The sequence below is a fragment of the Nelumbo lutea genome, chromosome 7 (assembly GCF_056320005.1).
Source record: "Nelumbo lutea isolate HS-2025 chromosome 7, American lotus-T2T, whole genome shotgun sequence".
Classification (NCBI taxonomy): Eukaryota; Viridiplantae; Streptophyta; class Magnoliopsida; order Proteales; family Nelumbonaceae; genus Nelumbo; species Nelumbo lutea.
Genome location: NC_142690.1, coordinates 3,042,490 through 3,056,238, shown reverse-complemented (window position 1 = coordinate 3,056,238; position 13,749 = coordinate 3,042,490). Strand labels below are relative to the sequence as shown.

Below are 13,749 nucleotides of genomic sequence, written 5' to 3'. Positions count from 1 at the left end.
ATCCAAAGTTCGCCTGCACCAACACCATCGCATATCGCCATTGCAATCGAGACACCATCATTCGTCTGCAGAAACAACCGGAGTCTTTCTTGACCACCGCTCATTCCCCTCGTCGGGGATCACTGGCTTCTTTTCATTATTCTTTCATTGTTGGGATTGGTTTTTGCTCATTGTAATGATGGGAGGATCCAGGCGGAAGAGACCATAGAAGAAGGGCTTACGGAGATGACAGGTGACTGTAACGATGATGAAGAGGAAGATAGGGATAGGTGGTCGCATGGCCGATTCTGTGTGTTCTTTTCTAAACTAGACATCAGCAGAAGGAAGGCCATACATAATCCCAATTGCTCTTGCTATACCTCGTCCTCTCTATAATTTCAGAATTTCAAATCCTGGAGTTTTGAGCTTCACTTCTTTATTTTTTATTTGTGTCTATACAATACACCATTTAATATGCATGTCAATACAAAATTCAACACCCCATGAAAGAGGGTAACGAAACAGATGCCGTTCTGAATTCATTAGTTTTCTAAAATTTCTTCTTCAAATGGTACAAGCTCTATTGTCTGTTATACATGATTTAAAAACCTGGAATATTTGTTGTTGTTGGCGTATTGCAGTTTGCGGATTAAACATGGGAAAGGGAAACAAATTTTTGACTAATTAGATAAGTAACCAATTCAAAAAATCTTAGCTTAAAATTTTGTCATTCAATGAAAAAACAAACACTCAGCAATGTTTTGTCCTGTTAAGGCTTAACGATATCTAGATTACCTAGTGGCACTATAAGGATAAAAATATCTGATGAGTTGACCTTTTGGTTATTAATACACAATGCCACTAACAAATTTTCGTGGATTCAGGTATTGTGAAGAAAGAAATTGAGTGATGTATATACACAAATTACCTTGTTATTACAGTGCCTCTGGTTTCTGTAGATGTGCTTAACATCGGTATGATTATATTGGACCTCAAAGTTCATCTCAATTGTTGGATAAAAGTCCCAAGAGGGAGTTAGATTGAGGCAGACATAGTTGAATGAAGTCTTTTTGAAAGAAACAGGGATAATAAAATCGAATGCAAAACCTCACCACACCTTTGCAGCTTCAAATTACAAGTTTTAGGGGCAGCTTCTCTGTATTATTAGCAAGCCATGGAATACCATCTCCAATGTCCACCGATCCGTTGTTCTTGCAACTCATATATCAGATAGAGAGAGAGTCATATAACTTTCTTCTTCCATTTATAAAAAGATGCCATATATGGAAGATTCTTTTGTTTATAAATAATTTAATTTATGAGGAATTTTAGAAGAAAAAACAACTTTACAGTGCAAGATTTTTCCAGACAAGACGTTAGAGGGAAAAAGGAAGAAATTTTGAATATATATATATAGACAACTTTAAGCCAAAATACTGCTGAAATGAACGTCGACGATGAGCGGTGGAATGATTCCAAAAGCTTGCAGCGGACGAACTCCTGTAGCTCGGCTTGCAGAGGCAGTGTTCTCCTATGATGATCTCGGCAAGGGGATTGAGCGGTGGTCGAGAAAGACTCCGGGTGTTGCCGCAAGCAAATGGCAGTGGCTCGATTGCAATGGCAGTGTAAGATGACGTTGGTGCGGATCTTTCGTTGCGAGGGAGAGTAGAGAAAGTAGAACGAAAATGGAGAAGAGAAACTTGGGAAGTGGGATCCCAAAGGGGCGGTTAAAATAAAATTGATAAGTTTTGGAGTCCAGCTAACGTTAAGGTTTGGACTCCGTTAATTTTGGAATTTACAGAAAAGAGAAACGTGGTTGATTATTGTTGGTTTTCCCTAGGGACAGACGATCTGTTCGCATAGAAACACTGGCGTGATCACTCGTGATGTATAGATTGCTCAGCCCATTGTGCAGAGGTTACGTTGGCTTTCACGATCATGTGGTTTTCAGAGAGGCGTCCGTGTGTTTCCTTAATTTTCTTCTCTTTTTATATTCTCATCAGTTTTTTCTTTCCATTGAAACTTGTTAAGCAGAGCGTAATACATCTAGCTTTTTCAAGGCAATGATATTAGTAATCCTGGTCTCTAGCTATTATTATTTAAGAAAAAACAATAGATTGAAACTAAAATTCTTGAAATCCGAAGTCTTACTATTGGAGGATGGAGCCTCACAGAGCAACAGGGAAGGGAAATATTCCTATTGTTTACAATTAAAATATGAAACCGCTAATTGCAATGAAAACAGGGTTCAAGCAAGGATTAACGGTAAGCCCACCGCATGGATGCTGCAATTAATTGGGTCTTGGTGATCTCATTTTGAAGCCTAGCCATCTCGAGCTGGGTTTCCATCATCTGATTCATCGATTGCTGCAGCTGTTCCAGCTCGTTGGATGATCCATTCGATGGCGGTGGTTCCTGAGCATAAGCCACACAGCCTAAGTGGGTTCCGAATTTGCAGTCGTCACAGTTGTACACCCAGTATTGCAGGTCGGCATTGCCGTTGCAAACATCACAGGTAAAAATAGTTGTCTCGGCTCCAGGAAATTTAAAAGTGAGAGTGAGAGGATGCGGGTGGCCTTCATGGACTACGGTCCGAGGCAAAGAAGCACAGTGAGTGTGGAGATCGAATTCACAGAAAGCACAGCAATAGCTGAAGGCACTACCATCATCACCGCAAGCGTTACATCGGAAGGAACCGTTGGGATACGTGGGTTTGGGAAGAAAGGTGAGGGGGTGTTCTGGATGCGCCGGGTGTTCCGTCCATCGTTTGAGATTGAGGCATTTTTCGTGGAGGAAGTAGTTGCAGGAATTGCACCCATACATGAAATCGGAGCCGCCGGGTAATTCACAACCAGAGCACTGGATTTTCTCGCCTTCCTGCAACTCATGGAGATCCAACAGATGGGGGTGATCAAAATGTTGAAAAGGCATCTCTTCTCTCCCTCTCTCTCTCTCTCTCTCTCTCTGGGACAAAAGTCAAGTCATCGACTCAGCGTGAGGTGATGACTTTAATGGATGGGCGTTTTAAGCTTAAACGAGCTTCGTACTTTGTGATGCATTCACCGAAAACCGTGTGGGGTAGGGAAGTTTCCAGCCAGCCGGAACCCAATTGTGGGTTGAAACTTGGCTCAAAACAGCGACTCGACTCAGCATGTTCAGGCATTAGACTATATTCAAACCCCCAAAATGATGATGATGATTCCTGAGAATGTTTTTTATGGAAACAAATGAAACCTAAGAAAAGAAGGTAGATCAAAGAAAATTTTCACAAATGTAGGCTGCATGCTTCCACTATATATTAATAAAAAAGAAAATTCAACATATCTGCCATACGGAGCCAATTTGAGCAGCTAGCTAGAAAGACATGGTGAGGCTACTTAGCGTATAACACAACCACTGCTAAAAGCAGAGTATGGGAGAATTTCTCTGGATATTTGAATAGACATCAATGAAGTCTAGTTTTACCCTTCATTTATCTTCCCAAATAAAGAGAATAGACATTCTTTAATTTCTGCAACCGATTACCGATATATAAAACAAAACAGAGACAATAAGTGAAATATTGCTGAAATTAATTTTAGATGACCGTTCTCTAACATATATCCGATCCGGATCAAGCTTTATTACTAAAAGTTACAGAAGCAAACATGATGCCATCATCCGGATAGAGCTTTGTTATTAACAATTCCACCAAAGGAGACATGTACACGATTTCAAATCAAAGAACTAGGATTCCATGATGCCATCATTCTAGCCCATTGTTCGGTAATCATTTGCATTTGAAGTTGAAGATTCTGCGATTCTCGTTGGGCTTTAAGAACAGGGTCTTCCTGCTGTGCCGCTTGAGGTTGATCGAAACCTCCGCCAGAAGCATTGGTTGCCTGAATGAATCTCGGCCGAGGCGCCTCAGAGGTGGCGCAGTGAATGTGAGCACCAGATTTGTAAGCAACACAACAATAGGCCCAGTTCTTATGATCCAACTGTTTGTTACACACACCACAGAGACCAGGCAATCTCTCTCTCTGATTGATCATTAGTTGCCTGACTTATGTAGTTTCTTCCCTCTATTATTCTTTAATCTTGTATTTTGTATATATTTGCACCAGTACTCCTCCCAAACTGAGCCTAAAAATCAATGTTTAATCAATCGAAAAAGTGGTTTGTTCGGTTCATTTGTTGCAGTAGTGACGCGAAATTAAATCCCGCAATCAGCACTCGAAGGAGAAAAGGGGTTAAGGGGAGGTTTAATGGTGCATAGCACAGAATACCAAAAAAAAGTCCAAATTTATAATAAAATATTAAAAGAATATTGACTTTTTCTTCATTTGATAAGCAAGTCGACTTGATTGATCCCAGTTTAATTTTATCAAATTATGTATATTGATTGTATAAACTAGTTGATGTGGCATGTGCAGAAAAAAAAAAAGGTTGTGCAATGATAGCTATAAATATATAACTCTAGCAAGTGCATTAGTTATCAAGTAGTATAATAATATCGTTTCCACGGGGATTTAACAAAATAAGTATTAGAATCACAGTCTTCCCTGATTATTTGGACAGTCGAAATTTAGATTTAAGGAAACAAAAACTACTGAAAATAAAAACTGGAACAAAGAAAAATAAAAACAAGAGTAATCACTAATCGAATATGCAAATGATGGAATCGCTAGGACTTTTGGTCCACCTAACCAATGCAATGAATATTGATGGATCCAATTATCCAAGACTAATTGTTATTCCCATAAGCTGAGATTTTCACAAATTTATTTAATATTCTCTCTCGAGATATACTAAACCTATGCCCATTAGGTAATCCTTCGATCTCTCGAGTAGAGCTCTTAAGATGGAAATGCATTAAGTCCAAGAAAACCATTAAATTCAGATGAATCATGTATATATATCTCTATATACCATTCAATTCACACTATGAATTGTTCTATCAATCATGTGAATTCCTTTCTCAATTCATTCACATAACCCAAATTAATTAAGAGGTGGCCAAACTCTTAATTGCATTAAACACAATAATTCATAGAATATATGGAAATCACAATCTTGGATAAATCAAGAAAACAAAAATATATTCATCAACATGGTTAGGCTTTCCATAGCCCTAGCAACAAACAAATCAGTTCATTATGGAAGAATTAAAACAAACAAAGGGGAGGAAAGAACTCTTGAATTCGCCCATGGTGCTGAGATCTCATCTTCTTGAAGTTTCTTGAATTCTTGAACCTTTCTTGAACCCTTCTTGACTGATTGCTCCTTGCTTCTTGATTCAAATAAGAAGTTGAATGATTGAATGATTCAGTGATCCAGTGATACATAAAGCTGGTCCGCCCCCCTCCTTTATATAGATTAAAGGGGAGGGGGTGGTCTCCTACTTCCTCTTGAAGTTTATCTTACAAGAATAGAAAGTCTTATCCTAATTCTAACCTTATCTCTTTATCTTTTGAACTTAATCCCTTTTTTCACTCTAAGATTACATCAAGAATTTAGATCTAGAATGATTTTTTTTAGTTTCTTGTTCTTGGATTCGTAATAGACATCTTCTACAAATTGGGCTTCAGCCAGGCTTTTCTGTGAGTTGGGCTTCAGCTGCGGATTGGGCCTTCCTACGAAATTACCCCGACTTCGGGCCTAGATTAGACTTCGATGCAGGCCGAATCTACAAAATCCCAAAACATGAAAGTTGTGGTTTTTTCTCTTATCTTTCCAGTTGATCTTGAATCAGCCCATTCGGAGTTTGGAGACGCGAGTTAGGCCCAAATCACTAAACGATGTTGAAACTGTGAAAAATCATCCGATTTGTCTTTCTTTGCTCTTGATGCCTTCTTTCATCTACTGGACCAAAATATCCAATTAGATGCTAATTTAGTATAAAAGACATAATAATTGAGAATAAAAATATGATAAATTCTACTATCATCATGCAACATTATATAGCAATATATAGATGAGCAGACTTCTCGGCCCCTTGGGTGATGGCATTGTCCTCAGCAATTTAGGTCAATTAAAAAGGGTTGGGTATTTAGCGCAAATAAAATAAAATAAAAAGGATTGGGTTAGATTGAGTAAGAATTCAGATTTCAAGAATTTTAGTTTCAATCTATTGTTTTTCTTAAATAATAATGGCTAGAGACCAGGATTAGTGTCCATGATGGCTCCGTTTTCCCAATTTTCTTTTCTTCATCGTCTTCTCTTCAAATTGGATAAAATTTGAAAAAAGGGGCATTTGAATCCATTAAGAGGAACTAATGTAATGTTGAGCATAATCGGCTATCATGTGAAAAAGATATAATATCTGAAAAACATCTAACCAATTAACTGAAATCACAAACGTGATAATAAATTAGGTGTTATTTATTAAAATTCATAGGTGGATTTTGATTGGTTAAAACTCTTTCCATACTATATCTTTCTCACATTATAGATTTTTCCTTGTTTAGCAAAGAAAACTTGGTCAGCGAGAATTGGAAAAACAGAAATCTGAATTGAGGAACCCTGTTCATGGTGCGACTTTAGTATCAGATCGTATATGTTGAAAGCCTAGAATTGTCAATGAGTCAGGTCCGGATCGAACTAGGACAAGTCCCAACTCCCAAATCACTTATTATTCAGAAAAATATCATAGACCCAGAACCATCCCATTTAATAATCAGGAAAATTAGGTATGACCCAATGGACTTGGTTACAATAATGATAACGCACATACATAAAAACTTGATTTTTGATAATATAATCTTTATAAAAAAGACAGTAAAATGGTAAATTATATATGACGTTTATAACTAAAATTATCTTATATATTGTTCAAATTCTCTTATTAATTAGGAAGCCTTTATATGTTATTAACAAAATAATTGATTCCGAACTGAATCAGTTTGGAACAAGCAAAAACTAAAAACGATCCAAGCGGTCGTAGGCAAAGTTCAGGCTTGTTAACCTTTTATTGGCCCTTAATCACCACAAATTCTTATTCTTAACCGATAGACCTCACGTCCCAACGAGCAGCGAGAGTCTTCCTTCATGGTTAGATCAAGTATTTTCTTTCTTTTCTAATCCAAAACATTAGATCAGATGACTGAAATAATAAAAGGGTAAATTACTGAAGCCTCCCTGAATTTTCTGGTTATGGAAACATTTCCTAAAGTTTGGTAATTGTAATTACATCCCCTGAATTTTATGACATAGTTGCAAGTAGATTCTCTTTTGTAGATTATTTTGAAAAAAGAAACATAAAAATGTTCAAAATATCCATGCAGTTATTTTTACAAAAATATTTATTTTCCAAAATTTCTCTTCATATGAATCACTACTTCAAATCCTTTCTATCTCTCTTCTGAAATTGATTTATTTTTCAAATTTACCCCTAATATCAATCACTCAAATGTAAAGCTACGTTTTTTTAATTCTCCTTCTTTTCTTTTTGTTTTTCATAAAGTTTGAATTATTATTTTTCCAAGAAATTGACATTAATAATAATTTTATGGGTATTTTGGATATTTTGGTGGCTCTTGTTAGAGGATTCTAAGGCCATCTTTGGGAGTGCTTAAGTTAAAAATAAGTGCTTATTGAATTAGTACTTAAACAAGTGCTTATTCGAATAAGCTCTTATTTGTATTTGACACCCAACTTTTTCAAGTGCTTAGTTTTTAAAATAAGCATTTATTTTATACTAGGGCGTTTGGTAGTCTTTTTCTCTAATAAGCACTTAAATAAGCATTTGTAACTATTTTGTCCTTCATTTTTCTTACTTTTACGAAAGCACTTTTATAAAAGCATTTTAACAAAAGCACTTTTAAGGAAATACCCTTACGAAAGCACTTTTGTGAAACAACTTTTATGAAATTACTTTTACGAAACACTTTTATGAATAAAGTGCTTTCATAAAAGTACTTTTATAAAAATGCTTCCATAAAAGTAATTTCATAAAAGTGCTTTTATAAAGTACTTTCATGAAAACACTTTCATAAAATTCAACTAGGAGTAGTTTTAGAAGAAAAAAGATTGAACAAGTGCTTATTATATAAGCACTTAAAAACAGCTGGAAATTTGGGATTAAAAAATAAGTCTTTCTTTTTTAAAATAAGCACTTATTTCCGATTTATTTCCTAAATATCATTAAGTATTTAATGATCCAAATAAACACTTATTTTTAAGCACCCTTAACCTTCTATTTTAATTATAATTAAAGAACATAAATATGAGTTTCCATGTCGTCTTGTTAAAACTAAATTAATTAATTAATTGGATTGAGTTGTTTAGAAAATCTAATAATCTTTCTCGAATTAGGAGTTGTGCATGACAGTATTTTCATGGGTAATGTGCCAAGGACAAGGAGGGCTTCCATGGATCTATCGTGTTCGAACCGGGGAACATAGGCAGCGAAAATACAAGGTTGACGGCCTTGAAGCCTGAACTGCTGAAAGATTTTGTGATATAAATTTTGAAGCTATGGAATTTAGAGGAGCACAAGAAAAGATATGTCGTCAAATCGTAGTATAGTGGTGAGTATTCCCTCCTGTAATGTGGCCGACCCGGGTTCGATCCCCGGAAATGGCGTCATTTTCTTTTTGAAAAATCAATAATAATAGGATAAATAGGGAATGAACTGCATTTTTGGATACGTTAAACAATGGGTTTCTGGCCTGGCTACGTTGGTTATTATAGTTTGGACGGTGGGGAGAAGAATCGAAGATCCATTCAAATGACACTTGATAGAATAAATTAGTTTAACACTTGGGATGGTACGCCAACGCACAAACACGCTTGCATTGGAATCATTATCGTCCATCCAAAGGAGCTACGAATTTGGCAGTAGACTTTGATTCACAAATTTCTTTGTTGACCACTGATTATATATATATATATATATGGCGTGGAGTCCTCCCTCTCTCATCTCATGGTTCGCAATTTTTTCCTCCAGTTTCTTAATTTGGTCAAAGCCCATGGGAAGATCACAGTAACCGGATGAACGAGATATGATGATATGTCATTAATTGATCCGTGTTGCTGGACCATCCCAACTTCTGTCCTGTGCATTCATGCAAGTGGATGAGGATGAGACTGGAGAGATGAGAGTTGAAGGGGCCCACCAACTTCAGAAATCAGAATTCAGAACGAATGAAGGTTGATGTGCTTTATTTAATTTGAAACTCATCCAACCAGCACATACCTAATACGATGTATACCACACCACACCACACCACACCACGCCACGCCACGCCACGGCAACCAAACCAACCCTCTTGAGTCTTGGCTCTTGGAAACTTCATGAGTGAGTATAAATAAAAGCACATCAATCAATCAATTGTTGATTAATTTGGCATCCTAAAGTCAACTATTCTTTCTGTGCCTTTCAATTTCCAAAATAATAATAAAATATCATGGAACGAGGGACTACTGTACAAAAGAGAGAGAGGGAGAGAGAGATTGGGAAGCTGAATTATGATCCAGTGATTCAACATTTCAGCCACCCACATCCCTTGGAGATCTGCTGCAATCACCATCAACAACAGAACCTACACGCTGTTTCATGCTCTGGGTGCAAGCATGCAGGTCCTGCAACTTTTTCCTTTCATATCTCATGTTCCCAGATGTCTCAGTACATCACCCATCCTATTGATCGAAATCATGTACTTGTTCTCCTTCCTCATCCCGCATACCCAAAAGGTTTCTTCAACTGCGACGCTTGCAGCCAACAGGGTTATGGCTTCTCCTATCACTGCCAATTCTGCAGTATCGATATCCATACTGCCTGTGCTTCCATGCCCTTGTCCCTTACTCACCAATCCCACTATCACCCGCTCAACCTCACCTTCACCCCTCCCTACAACAACAGAAGTTTTAATTGTGATATATGCAACAACGTGGGGTCCAACCATTGGCTCTTAGGTGCAACGTATGCGGCTTCGACGCCCATTTAGCTTGTGCAGCGGCAACACCACCCAAAGCTGCTGTGCATACTCAGAATTTAAATCATCCTACAGTGCTACCTAGAATAATGCCTTTGCAGTATCCGGCCCTTGGGACTACTCCATCCGTGGGCGCTGTTCAGCAGAAATACAAAATGGGAATAATCCCATATAGGACCATTAATGGGCCTGGGAGGGTTTGGCAGGGAAACAATAATTTTTTTAATCAGGCACTTCAAGGTTTATTTACTAGGGCATCTCAGCAGCTAGGGCAGAGTCAGCAAGTGCAAGACATCACCCGTGGCGGTGAAGGAGGCGGTTCTGCAGATAATTATGGCGGCACCAGTGATGATTATAATGGCGGAGAATGTGGTGGAGATTTTTCAACAGGGTTTGATGCCATGGGTGAATTCTGCGATTCTTTTAGCGGAATAGATGTGGGAGGATTTGCGGATTTCACTTTGAAACCTCTCGTTAGTTTGACAAAAAAGAAGCAACTGATGCGCTTTCTTTTTCTTTTTACTTTTGCATCTTTCCAATATTGCAATAAAATTTTAAATTAATCACTGTAAACCGTAAAGTGTATAGTGGGATCTTTGTCTTGATCGATATTTCAATAATCGACATTGTGTTCCAACAGGTGTATTGATCCTCCTCATGATATTTTCTTCTGCTGCCAAGACATCAAAGTCATTGCTGAGAAGGGAAATTTTAGGTTCTGCTGGTTTTCAAGAAACCAAAATATGGCTGCCAAGTCTGGTCTTGAATCGCGTTTTAATTCCTGAATCCTGAATTGAGGTTTCTTTGAAACTTTTGGATCCCATCAGTTGGGACCTTCGTTCTGTTTACTGTTTTGTAATGCTGTTTTGGGGTTTTAATGAATATGTTGATTACCAAAAAAAAGAAAAGATATTGTTACCCTAGACTTTAGTCCCCAATACCCTTCACATTATCATCAAAATATGAAGCACACTTACAAAGCATCATGTGGCAGATGTGGTGTCGTATTTTCAACTAACAACAATGACACCAAACACCACCTCCAACGAGTCCCGTTTAGTCCAATCGTACGTCAAGAAAGAAAACGATCCATGGAGTTGCATGTAGCTTTCAATTTCTAAGTAATCCTTAAAAGTAACCAGACATCATCATCCACGACAAGGAGCTAGTCGAAATTAATGGCAACGATAGCTCAAGTCAGCTCCTATCATGTTACTCTCTCTACCCACACTGCCACTGCCACTGCCACTGGCACGGCACACACACACTCTACCCGCCGTGAATTGCTAATCTGGGGGAGAAGAAATTAGGTACTTCTTTTGTCCAGCGGGTGAACTTAAAAGGATGCCCGTCCTTGCCATATAATATCTTTTCTTTAGAACGACAAGCCCATATTGGGCCTACTTAAAAACCAGTTGAAATTGTTCGGTCTACACCTAAAAAAAAGAGACCGGCTTCAGTCGGGATAAATCCATAACAGTCTTTTCCAACCTTTGCATTGGAATATCTCCCCATGAAATCAAGCATACAAGTATGGAGATATTTTCAATGCAAGACAGTAAAGGGTTTGCCCTGATTGAAGCCCAATTCCTAAAAAAACGTGGGTTAGATATATTAGCGCATTATTCACTATTCAAAGAAACAAGGCTAGGGTTGCAAGTCCAGGGGTTTTGTATATAATTCGATGATAAGTTTAAAACTAATTTTTAAAACATCTTTAAGTTTTTCTCAAATTCTTAAAATCCTAATATCCCATAATTCCATTTCTAAAATACCTTCAAATTTCTGTAATCCAATTCCTAAAATACTCTCAAATTCCCATTATCCTATTTCTAAAATATGTTGAAATTAAATGTATTTTAGGTGGTTGCCTCAGGATAGAGAAAATTTGAAGATTCCTCCATCCCTGATAGGGAGTGGGTGCCCCGCCCTGAATTCGCCCCATTGCCTTTTCTAGGCCCAACCTAAGAATTGGGCATAAGGCTTAAGCCTGAGGTCAAGCCTGAATTGCCAACCCGAGCCTGACCTGAACTAAAATTTGATGCATCCGGGTTGGGCATGGGTCGTGGCTGGGCTCAGATTGCATATATGTATGTACATAGGTGGGTTATAGGTAGGGCTTGGGCCGGGTCTGGGTTATCTAGAGGCTAGGCTCGGGTCCGGCCCAAAAATAAAAAAAAAAACAAATTTTTGGGCCCAGGCCCAGTGCAAAGCCATAAAATCCCAACCCGTGTAAAATTGCAAGCCGTGTCAATCTGGGCTTGGGTTGGACCCGCCCACGTTACACCCCTAACCAAGGCCTTTTGTTCTTTACTTATCTTCACAGTAGATACTAGATACCAATACCATAGACGGTACCAGCAGTTGGCTCTGTTTGTTCGGAGTGCAAATGAATATAAATGCATGAGTTTAAATGACAAAAAAAAAGGGGGGGGGGGGGGGGGGAAAGATCGTCCACTTTTCTTTTGGGTTTTACACTTTTCACTTCGCCTTAGGTTATTTTACTTTATTTACAATGGGAACAAACAAAATAGAACAATGGCTGAAACAAAGAAAAAATAAAATAAATCAAACTTTTGACTGAAATCATTTATAATACTTTTGCACCAGTAGTGCAAAACTGCAAATGAAATTGCACTGCAAGCCTAAGCTTAAATGAAAGTAACTTGAACAAAGACCAAGAATCTGTGGAGGTAACAACGGTAGTAGTTGATTAGTTTCTAAGTTTTATTCAATAAAAGCCTGGCATACATGTTATATCAATAATAGCCACCGCTACTTTTTTTTTGTTCCTTTAGTTGGTAAGGTCTCCAATGCTAACTATATATTATAGAAGGGTAGTATTGCATTTTATATGCTATGGCATGTTGGGCAACCGAGAAAAAACAATTCATTGATGGAATACTTGTGCATCGGGAAGAAAAGACTCTCTTGGGTGCGTGTGTTGCACATTCAGAGCCATTGGATGGATCCCACAAATGCTTCCATAAAAAAATTAGCTTGGCCATCTAATCAAACATGCAATTCTTCATTCAAGCAGCTTTCTGAATTTGTGAAAGATTCGTTTCCTCCTTCCAAATGTGGACATTGATTACACTTAGAAGCATCAATCACTGTTTCAAGGCGTCTCACCATTTATATATTCTCAAGAAAAAACATTTCAAAGTTTTGCGTAGCTGTCCAATATATGGTTGGACGCCTTTTAGTATCTAATCATTATATAGTGCAAGTCGTCCAAATAAGCAATCCGCCCAAACCAATGTTTTGAAACCATTTTGGTTATTGGATGGTCTAAATGGATCAGCCTGCTGTGACGTTTTAAAAATAAATTGGCCCAAAAACAAATATGATTTTTGAGAAAATAATGCATGGTTCAGGGCTGCAACGGAACTTGCGGGTTTAAAACCAACCATGTGGCCCATAGTCGTTTGAGGGATTGCGCTCCAAGGTCCAAACCCCAGGCTAGGCTTTTCCCATAGAAAACTTGAGACAAGCTTTCGTGGCCGACTGCTTTTTAGTCGGATCTCCTACACAGCTGGTTGAAGACAAAAATATACAACTAAACGCTTTCTAGGGCGCCTGCTTGCAAATATTTTAAACACCAATCAACTATTTAAGTTGGAAAATATTCCTCCATAGCTTTTCTTTTAGTATCTTAGCACATGATAAGTAGGTCAAACTTACATGGTGGATGGGGTCCATCTGACTGATTAACAAACTATGCCACGCTCAGCTCATAGTCTTAATGCTAAAGGATATGCTGCACACCACCCAAATTATTTGACAAGATTGGGACTGGACCAAGTCTTCGGAGAACTCGAATGCTCTCGAAACTGGGTACGTGGCCAGCTGA

At 38.0% G+C, this 13,749-nt stretch overlaps 1 protein-coding gene across 1 annotated transcript; it reads right to left on the bottom strand.

The window, feature by feature from the left end:
- Nucleotides 1-2,238: 2,238 nt before the first annotated feature.
- Nucleotides 2,239-9,866, bottom strand: LOC148844654 (protein VACUOLELESS GAMETOPHYTES-like). The gene is made up of 2 exons (XM_088954218.1): nt 9,648-9,866; nt 2,239-2,856 (listed from the first exon to the last, which is right to left on the bottom strand). The coding sequence occupies exons 1-2, from the start codon at nt 9,864-9,866 to the stop codon at nt 2,239-2,241; spliced, it is 837 nt and encodes a 278-aa protein (XP_088810344.1).
- Between the last annotated feature and the right edge of the window lie 3,883 nt (nt 9,867-13,749).